Raw genomic sequence first — 13,229 nt, forward strand, 5'->3', positions numbered from 1 at the left:
GCCTTTGAACGTGGCATGGTTGTTGGTGCCAGAAGGGCTGGTCTAAGTATTTCAGAAACTGCTGATCTACTGGGATTTTCACGCACAACCATCTCTAGGGTTTACAGAGAATGGTCAGAAAAAGAAAAAACATCCAGTGAGCGGCAGTTCTGTGGGCGGAAATGCCTTGTTGATGCCAGAGGTCAGAGGAGAATGGGCAGACTGGTTCGAGCTGATAGAAAGGCAACAGTGACTCAAATCGCCACCCGTTACAACCAAGGTAGGCAGAAGAGCATCTCTGAAAGCACAGTACGTCGAACTTTGAGGCAGATGGGCTACGGCAGCAGGAGACCACACCGGGTGCCACTCCTTTCAGCTAAGAACAGGAAACTGAGGCTACTATTTGCACAAGCTCATCGAAATTGGACAGTAGAAGATTGGAAAAACGTTGCCTGGTCTGATGAGTCTCGATTTCTGCTGCGACATTCGGATGCTAGGGTCAGAATTTGGCGTCAACAACATGAAAGCATGGATCCATCCTGCCTTGTATCAACGGTTGAGGCTGGTGATGGTGGTGTCAAGGTGTGGGGAATATTTTCTTGGCACTTTTTTGGCCCCTTGGTACCAATTGAGCATCGTTGCAACGCCACAGCCTACCTGAGTATTGTTGCTGACCATGTCTATCCCTTTATGACCACAATGTACCTAACATCTGATGGCTACTTTCAGCAGGATAATGCGCCATGTCATAAAGCTGGAATCATCTCAGACTGGTTTCTTGAACATGACAATGAGTTCACTGTACTCAAATGGCCTCCACAGTCACCAGATCTCAATCCAATAGAGCATCTTTGGGATGTGGTGGAACGGGAGATTCGACTCATGCATGTGCAGCCGACAAATCTGCGGCAACTGTGTGATGCCATCATGTCAATATGGACCAAAATCTCTGAGGAATGCTTCCAGCACCTTGTTGAATCTATGCCACGAAGAATTGAGGCAGTTCTGAAGGCAAAAGGGGGTCCAACCCGTTACTAGCATGGTGTACCTAATAAAGTGGCCGGTGAGTTTATATTAACTTGGGACCAATAAGACTGATGAATATATGAATGAAATATTTTCAATAGAAAAAATGGCAAAAAAGTGGCAATTCAGATATTTAAGCTCTATTTTCCATTATGGTGTCAACGGCAGATAATTTTTTTTTAATAGAACTGGCATTTTGTGATGTGGCGATAACATGTTTATGATTTTTACCATTTATTTTTATATGTGTTCCAGGAAAAGGGGGGTGATTTTAATGTTTAAAAAAAAAAAAAAAAATTACTATAATTTCAGACCCTCCAGTTTATTTTAACCCTGCAGGGTCCGATTGCTCATACTATGTACTGCAATACTACTGTATTGTAGTATGTAGTAACCCTACTGCTGATCTCTAAAATTACATCAATATTTGCCCTTTTTACAATAAACTTTTAGTAAACAATGGTAAACAATAATTAAACAACTGTAGAAACTTTACTGCCATATCCGAATTCTCTAACTCCCTCCCCCCTTCAAATAGCTACACCATTGTTATATTGATGTATACACTGATATTGTATAGCTACACTGTATAAATCTGGTTCTCAACAACATGCTCCAAAGGCCCAGAAAAAAAAAAAAAAAAAAAAAAGTAGGAAAAATAAAAGAAGTTACCAACTACCAATTACTGTTCACTAAATAGCCAACCCCATCTCAAAAATAAATCTGATATAATGTTTTAAAGTACTGTATATACTTGTGGATAAGCAGAGTTTTTCAGCACAAAAAATGTGCTGAACAACCTCACCTCAGCTTATACACAAGTCAATAAAAATTAAACGTACATACTCACCCTCCGGCGCGGCTCCTCTTCTATCTTCTCTCTGCTGTACTAGCCGTCAGAGACGCGTAAATGTGATCTGTGTGCCAACTGGAAGATCGCACGGACGCGTCTTTGCCGGCTGTTATAGCAAAGAGAAGAAAGAAGAGGAGCCACGCCGAGGAACAGGGTGCCGGAGGGCGAGTATGTAAGTTTATTTGTTACCTGGGGGCTGGCAGGCTCTACACTACCTGGGGGCTGGCAGGCTCTACACTACCTGGGGGCTGGCAGGCTCTACACTACCTGGGGGCTGGCAGGCTCTACACTACCTGGGGGCTGTGAAAAATGCATTAAGCATTTCGGCTTATACTCGAGTCAATAGGTTTTCCCAGTTTTTGGTGGTTAAATTAGGGGCCTCGGCTTATACGGTAATACAATTGCACAAAAGTGTTTATAATTATTACAGTATACTCAGCTTGTTTCATAAAAAAAGAAGCCCACTGTCCGGAAACCACAGGAAGGCTTTGAGCAACAACAGTCAAATTCCAAAAAATCCCATCAAAGGTCTCTTTGCTTTAAGGTTTATGAGATAAATATTCACCTTTATAGTTTTTGATTGCAGTCTCAATCCATTAAGTGTGTTAATTGCTCTTTCAGCATCTTTAGCACTTAAGTAATTCACAAAGCCATATCCTAAGCTGTGCCCTGCAAAAGGAAAAAAAAAAAACAAAAACAAAAATAAAATAATAATTAAGAAAAAAAATAGTCCTCTCTGAATTAATGGCACACAGTATACAAAAATCTTGAAAAGTCAATCCAGTCTTGCCCCATTCTATTTAATATAAGAACTGGCTGCCAAAATGGTTTAAAAATAGGAAACATTAATTCATCGACAACCAATCAGCAGGAATCTGAACACAAAAGCACAGGTCTAAAATTTAGCAGCAGTGCATTTATGATGACAATTTTAAAAATAAAAAACTAAACCACAAGAATATCTAAGTGTTTTTCAAAGAAAGAACCCCAGCCCCTCTAAACCCAATATTTCAAACCCTATAGCTGAAATGTGAATTTTTCTCTTTAGTAAAAGTTGCAGTAGCAACCTATAGCAGGATTCCAGTTTTGACACCTGCATCTCAGTCCCCTGGGCCGTATCAGTGGTTAAGGAATATACAGTAATTATACAGTATAATATAGTATTTGTGACCCAGATGGTCACAAAGATCTCTGCAATATACACAGCACTACCACATACACCAACATTGTACAATCCTGCATGTAAGTAATCTTGTGTCTCCCTGTAAACAGTGTCAAAAATACTTCTTGTTCCATCTATAGTTATTGCCCTGCATGTGACTGATCACAAATACTTTAATCAATGAAAAAAATCTACCATCAAAATCAAGCATAATAAACCAAGGACGCTTAATCATAGATCCAGGCACCATGGCTGTGCTAATCTTCCTATACTATCCATGGCCCCTGCGGGGGGCACAATGCCTGTCCGCTATATTTGTAATGCTTTAAAAATTAAATTACTACATTTATACAATAATAAATGCCTCTAAAGGGGTTTTCACACAAATTTTAGTTAGGTCCTATTCCTATCTGCTCCATTAATCTCTATGGAGCCGGCGGAGATGGCCGAAACTCGGCGCACGGCAATTTCCGTCAGCTCCATAGAGATTAATAGAGCAGAATGGTCATGCGCTGCCGCCTGTTCCATTAGTCTAAAGCAGCAACAAGGGGTCTGACAAAGGGGTCTGACAAGGGGTCTTCATGTATTTGAAAAGAACACATGGAGAAGCTGTACCCCAAGGGTGGGGGGGAACTGCTCCTTTCCAGCTCCTCCCAAAAGGCAACTGCCTAGTCACACAGCAGATGCTAATGAAAGGTACACTATAACATATCTTTTTGTCTGTAAAACCTATTTTTAATACAAAAACACTTTGGCAGTGTATGTACTATGCTCTGTGGGGACTGGGGGAGTGCTAAAAATGGGTCCCCTGGTGACAGGTTCCCTTTAAAATGATGGTAGCATTGAAAACATAAAAAGTCTCAAGAAAAAAAAACCCACACACAGCTCCATACACCAAAGTATGATAAACTTATTAGTGCCAGAAGAGGGAAAAATGAAGAATTTGGTAACCATTTTGGTCATTTGGGGCGCAGTGTTAAGGCCATGTGTTAAAGTGTTAAAGTTTTTTTCTCATTTTAACTTTATTTGGAATTTTATTCCCACTTCCCAGTATATGGCATGGAATATTAAATACCGTCACTATGAAGTGTAGGTTGCACTAATACAGCTCTTTACATAGAATAATATAGTTATAGATTTTTGAAGGCGGGGAGTAAAAAATAGAAAAGCAAAAACAAAAAAAGGGCTTTGGCGTTCAGGTGTTTTTATACCAGTGCACCGTAGAACTAGAATGTCTTCTGCTGCACAATTTTAATCACTGTGTCTGATACTGGGTGAGTGATCTGGTGTAGTGTAAGACAGGCAAGTATAAGAATTGTCTTGCACACAGGCTGTTTGGTGAGGCCATGTTTCTACAGCGAACACACCTATAAACAGTCTAACCAACACTCACTAAATGTGGCATATGGCATTTCAGATGCAAATTTTGCCAGTATTCTGATGTAGCCAGATTTATACGTCTCCCAAAGTTTTGGAATTGCAACAGGGAGGAACTACTCCTGATTGTAGATGCGTTCACAGCTAAACATAAGCTATCAGAAACGGGCACTATGTGTTATGCATTGTTTACATTAATTCATAAGTCCATACAGTCTAATTGATAAAAAATAAAAGACCTAATTGAGATTTGAACTGAACTGTGCATACATTCTAAAATATTACGGTCAGCCACGGGCCGCCCCAGTGCGCTTTGATTCCGTTACATAACAGAATCAAAACTAACGTGTGACAACACCGCCCAAGGAACACCGCTATTGCCTCTTAAAGGGGTTTTCTCACATTTCAATCCTCTCTCCACAACCAAGCAGCAAGAGTGTGTCCAATAACACCGCAGGCACAAGAGATCCTCAGTCGGGGTGCACGCTCAGCTCCACAGCAAAACATAATCCAGAAATAGAAAAAAACGTCACTCATGGAGTTCAGGGTCAATCTCCACTTTATTATAAAGATCTCGTCAATGCAGCAAACTTCTTATATACTATTGTACCATAATCCAATACTTCAATGTATAGTAACAACAGAAGCTAGCATTATAAATCTTTCCTATCCTTTAAATCCATCATCCCCATTGCATTACATTTCATCACTAATCTTGCTTTCTGGGGTACATGTCCTATCTTTCCCCCGTGTACGGAGAGGTATATGTAGCACTGTTTCGCTCTGTGCGGCCATTGCCGTCTATGGAGGACGTATGTACTGCAGCAGGCTTGTAGCCATATATATCCCCTCAAAGGTCGTGTGAATTCAGCGTTCGAGCAATCTCCACCTTGTGGACCCAACTCTACTAACCTTAACAGTTCAGGATTAACCCCATGACTTTCTCTCATATGGTTAATCAACCGTGGACAATCTTTTTCTGTACTGATTGAGTTGTGATGTTCTTGAAATCTAGTAATCGAATTTATAAGGGTGAGACTACATCTAAAAACTGTAACTTCTGACAGTTGGGTATCTAATTCAAGGATTTTCCAATTTCCGTAGATGGCTGTACGTATAGCTCTCTCGTGGGGACTAAATCCGAATGAGAATGCCATGCATCCGCCACTTATTTCTTTTGGATGTAGTCCCACGCTTATAACACAGTTGGTACCAAGTCGTTTTGCCTCACCTAATTATAACTGGTAAAAGAAACACATTCCAATAGAAAATTTTAAATGCGGCATTTGCAACTTTTTCCGCCATAATATGTAACCAGTCAGTCAATGTGTTTAATGACGAAAAACGCCACAAAGTTTTTAGACCCCCATATTTGTTGGTAATCAGCTGTATGGGCACATGACAGGGCACACAACGGAAGGAGTGCTATTCAGAGCAGATTTGCATTGTCACATTTTTCAGGCTATAAAAAAAATCTTTGTAATTTAGACATATGGGGGATTATTTTTTTTACGGGATGAGATCCACTTTTCTGGTACATCATTTAGGGGATCAATTACCAATTGGTGAGATTTTATTAACTCTTCCTTGGGGGTGATTAGAAAAAATATATATTAATTCTGGTTTAGGGATTTTTTTTGTTGTTGTTTTTTGAAATGCAGTCAATCCAAAGCCAACCCCTGGGACTTAACAAAAGATTTTGTCAGGGTGCAAAGTAAGTTATAACACACAATTAAATTGAATGCAAATGCTAAGAGAAGACCGAAAGGCATATTTGATATACAGCGGTAATTGATTCCTGCAACTTGTTTTTTTTGTGAAAATGAGGTCCCCGTTGACAGGTTCCCTTTAACTCAATGTCAAAAAGAAGACAATCTCTTTAGAAGCAAATTTTGTGCCCCATGATTTAGGACTATCAGTTCATATAACGTTTCTACTATACAAGCAGAAAACTATTGCTTTAAAGGGAACCTATCATTACCGGTATGGTGTCAAACAGCATAATACCTGCTAATTTTTGTTTCTTTCATGCCCCAGTGTCGTGGCATCATCCAGAAAATCAACTTTAAAGTGAGGTGTAAATTGGTTGTATAAAGTCAGGGAGGCAGAGAGTTCAACACTGAAGTAAAGGTGGGAGACCGAATAGCATCTCATTCAAGAGAACCATTTAGTGATGTCTCTGGATACAGGACCTTCAATTGCAGTGAAGGGTGCTTGCTAAGGAATAAAGAGCCTGACATTAGGGTTAAAAACTCCGCCTCCCTGACCTTATACAACCAGATAAGATCCCACCTTAACCTCTTAGTGCTCCGTGGCAGATACATCCGCCACTGAGCGCAGTGACTTTGCGCCACTAAGGTAATGCCGGCTCAGCTCTGGAAAGGATCCGAACCGGCTTTGGGAAACACGTGGTGCCGGCTGTGACTAATAGCCAACACCCCAGTTTAACACCCATGGTCGGGTGCTTTACAGCAACAGCACCTGATCTGATAGATCAACCCCAACCATGTATTTTTATAAGCCAGGATGCAGTTAGGCTTGGAGGCAGTGGTGGTTGTACCTAGTTAAGGGGTGTGGGTCCTGGAGTCTCCATGAATAGTGGTCCGAACATGGGTATCCCTCTTGTCCATATACATGACCAACACCATATTCTAATTGCAGAGTGCCTTGGTGTGTATCTTTCAAACTCGCTGCCTAACAAGGCATCCAGGGAGGTCTCGCTGTTATGCGTACAGGGACACACGCTACAGTACCTTTGAAACTAAAGGATTTGAAAAATAGAATGTTTTATAGATTTTAATTCCATTTCTTTCCCTCTTGCTGTGCAGCTATTAGCCTGTCCTTAAAATGTACAAGAGACTTGTCTACACAGATATTTTACAAAGGGCTGTATGCCTCGACAAACTTGGTGCAAAATAGTTGAGGATTCGCCTAAATTTATACAGTCAAATGATGGGTAGCTATAAGGTGAGGCACTGACACTATAGTTGTAATGCAAAAATGTAAGAATTGTCTCAAAGGGTCATCATGGTGAGTACTGTAGAAAAAAAAATTCTAGCTCCATTGAGGGTCTGAAAAGTTATATCAATGAATAAAAGGAAGTTTTGATCCTTTGATTCTTCATTTAATAATCAATCTTTATTTATCATCATATTGCATAGCATTTTACAAATCATAGGGTACCTATTTAAATAAAATAAACCATGACTGACCACAAACATTCATTTAGAACAAAAGGAGTGATGGCCCTACACTCAAGAGCTTACAGTCTATGAGGAAGAACGGGTTGACAAAAGAGGTAAAATCTTATATAATGGTCCAGTCATCAGTCTTCATAAGGAAATAGAACAACATATAATCTAATGTACAAAAAAAAAAAAAGAGGTGCTGCAGCTTGAGCTAGTCCTCAGACATCTCATATACAAAGTCCAAGGTGAATGGGGATACAGAGAAGCCTGGAACTTGGAGCCTAGTGGTTGCTGGATAACGGATGAGAGGACGACATAGGATGGGTTAACACGTGTTAAAGGCTTGCCTAAAGAGATGGGTTTAAGAGCACCTTTAAAACTTTGGAGGTTGGGTGTTAGTCTGATAACCAGAGGCTGAGCATTCCATAGAATGGGTGCAGTTCGAGAAAAGACTTAGATTAATCCCTCACTTAATTTGTACCTCTCACTCACATCTCTAAGATCACTGAACACGGGTTGGGTGATAGACCGGAGGGATCCTTGTAGCCCTTGGTCCGAAAGAAAAGAATGGCTGCTGCATTACAGGGGTGTTCTCACGAAAGAAAATTCACACATCTCAATCCCCTAGTGATGTTAACACAATAAAGATCATTTTAACCCCTTACTGTACAATTTTACTCAGTTTTATTGCCGTTTTAGTTCCTATCACTCTCTATGGTGCTCAGTGTAACCAGGGTGTGACCTCTCCAGCAGACACTATGAACAATCAAGTTTTGTGGGGGTGACAATGTGGTTAGATTATCAGGGTACTGGTGTATATGCACTTTCATCTGGCTTCTGACATTGTACTAACACACTGACACATAAAAAGAGATGAGACAGATCATAGATGCATGATATCCAATAGATGCCTATTACAGAGTCAGCTCTGTGTTCTCAGCCTCACAGATGCGTGTCTGCCTACATTCCCCTACCCCGGATCACTCATCTCCTTGTAGTTTGCAGATGGTCTCTCCTCACAATCTCCTGCCAGGAAGTGAATCAGTGTCTGTGAGCTCTATGCTAGGACTGCAAGGGGCGTGGCTACAGGCACAAGACACAGTATTCTCAGTAGCAGTCTCATCGAAGATGGCGGCTACCTGACCAAGTCTGAAGTTCGGATCTAGGGGCAACTAAAATTGTTTAAAGCAGGACTGATAGAGACAGGTTGGACATATCTGTTAAATGCTGCATTTTTGTTAATAGTGAATCAGAGAATATATTATTTTGATGTGCGGAGTACACATAAGGAAACTTATCTCCGTGGGAATATCCCTTTACGAATAGATTGGAGAAGAGAGAGTTAAGCGGAAGACCAATTAGTAATGAGTTACAGTAGTGTACAGAGTGAATCAGAACAACAGTTTGCATTTTACAAGTTTCAATTGTGAGAAATAGATTATAAAGAAGTTTCTGAAATGCATGTGGCAAGAGCAAGCAAGAGATTGAATATGCGGTGCAAAAGAGAGGTCTGGTGCCCCTATAGATTGCGATGGAGAGGTTAGGATAGACTATAAGGATGGTGAAAACACAAGAAGTTCAGTCTTGGAAAAATTAAGTAGATGCTAGAGACAGGAGAGAGACAATAACTAGTGTTCTGAAATTGGTACATAACATCACTTCTGGGCTAAGTATATAGTTCAGTATCATCAGCATAAATGAAATGAAAATTTGTCAGTATAGAGGGAAAAGAGAAGAGGAACTAGGACTGATCCCTGAGGAATCCCAACGGTGAGGGGAACAGAAGAAGAGAGAGATCCAGAAATTGAGACACTGAAAGTGCGGTCAGAAAGATAGGGGGAAAAAAAAACGAGAGTGTAAAGTGTCCTCCATTTATACATGCAACTTACAGCAGAGTTGCCATATCTAAGCAAACTATTGGCCAACTAGTAAACAGGATAAGACATCATTGGCAGGCTGTGATGATCCAGGTCACGTGTCAAGACACTGACTTAGGCTACATTCACACGATGTATGCCCGCCGTACCGTAGTACGGCGGGCATACATCGGCGCCGCGGAGAGGAGCAGGGGATGAGCGCAGCTCACCCCCACCCCTCGCCATAGGAAGATACAGCGCATGGCGCCGTATCACGGGAAAAGATAGGACATGTCCTATCTTTTCCCAGGCTACGGAGCGGTACGGTGCCGCACGTGTGCTGCACCGTACCGCTCCCGTACAGATCTGTGAGCCCATAGGAGTGTATGGGGGAACGTATATCGGCCATATATACGTCCCCCATATAAGTGTGTGAATGTAGTCTTACTTTGGGGAACATACCCACCACCGATTTAGGTTTTTCATAGTATATAAAAAGTAGGAAAAAGTCCATCAAGTCCAACCTTGTCCAGAAAGGCATCCAAGCCTCTCGGAACATGTACAAAGAGTCCGCCATAACAACCTCCTGTGGCAGAGGGTCCCATAGTCTCACTGCTCTTACATTAAAGAACCTTTGTCTATGTTGATGGCAGAACCGCCTCTCCTCTAGGCGCAGAGGATTCACCCTTGTCCTGGTCACAGGCCTAGGTATAAAAAGATCTTTGGAGAGATCCTTGTACAAATACCTGAACGGGCAGTACATTATAATGAGGTCCCCCCTCAGTCTTTTTTCTAAACTGGTGCCCAAAACTGTACACAATATTCCTTGTGTAGTCAGACCAGAGATTTGCATAAGGGCAAAACTGTCATTATGAGAAGCTCTTCCTCTTCATACGTCCCATAATTCTATTTGCTTTATCACCAGCTGCCTGGCTCTGGTCAGTAAAATTAAGTTTACTATCCACCAGAACCTATCCTTAAGGAATCTTCAAATATTATAAATAATGTTTTGTCTATTACACCACATAATTCATGCAGTACCCAACTGTGTATGCCATCTGAGCATGGCAATTAGGCTATTTTAGTGGTGTTGAGACGGTGCCGCACCTCTTCCTGGGTTAAAATGCAGAAAAAGAGAATTTACATTGCTCCTCATCATGTCTCCCCACCATGGGATTTACATGGATAAAGACCACTGAAAAGCCAACATACAACATTTGGCCCTTTTCTCATCTCCCTCCACTTTGACCCCCCAGATTATTCCTCAGAGGACCCATACGCTCCGTTTTTACTCTCCCTGGCAATATTTCTCAGTCTCCATTTATCTGTATTTTACAGAATTTATTTTTCTCTCTAATCCTGTAACACCTCACACACTACCTTCTTGTTTTATCAACCTAAATTACTTATCCTTCTCTTTTACGGCTTGCCTTACAGTGCTAGTTAACCACAGTGGCTTTTTCTTGTTTCTCTTATGCTTTTTCCCATATATGCGTTTTTCACAGGCCTTTTTTTTTTTAAGAATATTTGTGAATATATATGCGAGGAGGCATAGCTGCATGTTTATTTACATTATAAACATTAACATTGTACAAGCAGTCCCCCACTTAAGGAGGCTTGTCTTACAGACAACCCCTAGTTACAGAAAGAATTCTCAGCCCACTGTGACATCTGGTAAAGATCTCTGGATGCTTTACTTTAGTCCTAGGCTGCAATGATCAGCGGTTTCTGTAACAAAGTCTTTCTGTAATCGTTGTTGCCAATGCATGTCATCTATATATAAAGATAAGCAAAAATACCCATATATACTCGAGTATAACCCGACCCAAATATAAGCCGAGGCCCCTAATTTTAACATAAAAATGTGGGAAAACCTATCGACTCGAGTATAAAGGGTGGGAAATGCACATGTCAAAGCCAGTGTATGACCAGCAACCCCCCTGCCCCCGTAAATGGCCAGCTGGCCCCCTGCCCCCCTTTCAAGCACTAAACATGCACAAGTAACCCTCTTTTGATTGGGAAATAAAAAAAGCTATAGCTTACTGAATATGGTGACACATAGGCAAATGCATAATTAAATGCGGTTTCCTTGAAAAGTTATTTATTTGCTAAAGCAGTAAAATATAAGAAAACCTATATTTAACCTATAGAATAATTGCATCATGTTAATTATACTGTACAGTGCACTGCGTAAATGCTTTAATTAAAAAAAGGTCCGAAAACTATGAAAATTGTCAATAAAAACTATATTAAAAGGGGGGGGGGGGCAAAATAGACGTTTTATTCTGTACAGTTGCAGAAAAGAGAAAATTTATCATTATGCTATTTTTTAGCATAAAAATGAACCCGTTGGATAATACAAACCTTGCCGCAAAAAACAAGCCCTCATATGCCCATGTTTTTTTTGCCCATGTTTTTTTAGAAAAAGTTAGACCTTTTATCCGTTTTTCTTTCCCTGCTAAAATATGTGTCCAGAAGGCCATTGTCTTTAAAGTGTTAAAGGACGACATAAGATACTTGCATAACAGAACTTACCTGCAACTTTATCACGTATGAGCTTGGCCGATTCCACCTCCCCAATGCTGCTGAATAGGCTGCGAAGCTCATCTTGAGTCATATTTTGAGGCAAGTAGTTTACAATTAAGTTAGTTCTCCCCAAGTCATCTCTGCATACATCATCCATGTGATCTTCATAACCGTTAGACATCTTAAATTACCTGTTGTAGAGCACACAGATTTAATGGTTAAGTATGTAAAATACTATAAAGATATCAAGAAGACACACATACACACTAATAAATATACAGGCAGTCCCCCAGGTTAAGTACAAGTTAGGTTCCATAGGTTTGCTCTTAAGTTGAATTTGTAGGCAAGTCGAAACTGTATATTTTATCATTGTAGAACCAGACAAAATTTTTTTTTGCCCCAGTGACAATTGGAGTTGCAAAATGTTTTCTTGTAATGGGACCAAGTATTATCAATAAAGCCTCATTACAGACACCTTACAGCTGATCATTGCAGTCTGGGACTATAGTAAAGCATTTGGAGAGCTTCCCCAGAGGTCACAAGAGGCAGAGGGGTCTGTCTTTAACTAGGGGTCATCTGTATACACTGTAACCCCCAGTGATATTTACTATTTTGTTATAGCCATCATATTGCCTCACATTATTTCATACCTTACCTCAGATATGAGCTATCTTATACTCATTGCCTATAGTAACCAATAAAAGTTCAGGGCTCATATTAATAAGTAAAAAACTGAACTGTGATTGGTTGCTTACATTCACAGCAGCCAATGGCTCCTGTAGATGGTGATTAATAAGTGTATTATGGGAAGCGTGTGGCGAAAAACCTAGTCTGACTTTTCCTGAGACACAGGCAGCGGCTGTGCAACGCATCAGTGCAGATTGCTTTAGCGGACATACACACATACACTCAGCTTTATATATGTCTGTGGGCGGGGCTCAGTCTGATCGCATATGCATTTCCTTTGAAACACATCAGTAACTGTCAACCACTGTTCTGCCAAGCTTAAAGGACACTTGTCATCAGGTCTCTGCCACTAGTCCTGTCACTACTACCTGTTGGAGCAGCTCACAAGGATCCCACCCCAGCCTTTATCTAGTCATTTCATACATTAATCATTATAAAATCATCTTTTCTTTATTATGTAAATAAGGCTGGTCACATGGTCAGAGGCAGTGATGTCACTCCTGTTCCCCATCCCCTCTCCTCCCCCTCCTCATGTCTGTGTGTAATGTATAGTAAAGCATAGTTAGTGTATCTGC

The 13,229-nt window shown here is 40.7% G+C and overlaps 1 protein-coding gene across 2 annotated transcripts in view; it reads right to left on the minus strand.

Moving 5' to 3' along the window:
* ELAVL1 (ELAV like RNA binding protein 1) overlaps positions 1 to 13,229 on the minus strand; it is a 55,477-nt gene that overhangs the window by 33,212 nt on the left and 9,036 nt on the right. For both annotated transcript variants that reach the window (XM_072113840.1, XM_072113841.1), the window contains exons 2-3: positions 11,977 to 12,158; positions 2,424 to 2,527 (exon numbers count right to left, since the gene is read on the minus strand). In XM_072113840.1, coding sequence (XP_071969941.1) covers positions 2,424 to 2,527; positions 11,977 to 12,148 — 276 coding nt within the window. In that variant the 5' untranslated portion in view covers positions 12,149 to 12,158. The remainder of the gene's footprint in view (positions 1 to 2,423; positions 2,528 to 11,976; positions 12,159 to 13,229) is intronic.

This window comes from Engystomops pustulosus, chromosome 1 (genome assembly GCF_040894005.1).
Source record: "Engystomops pustulosus chromosome 1, aEngPut4.maternal, whole genome shotgun sequence".
In the NCBI taxonomy this organism is placed as follows: domain Eukaryota; kingdom Metazoa; phylum Chordata; class Amphibia; order Anura; family Leptodactylidae; genus Engystomops; species Engystomops pustulosus.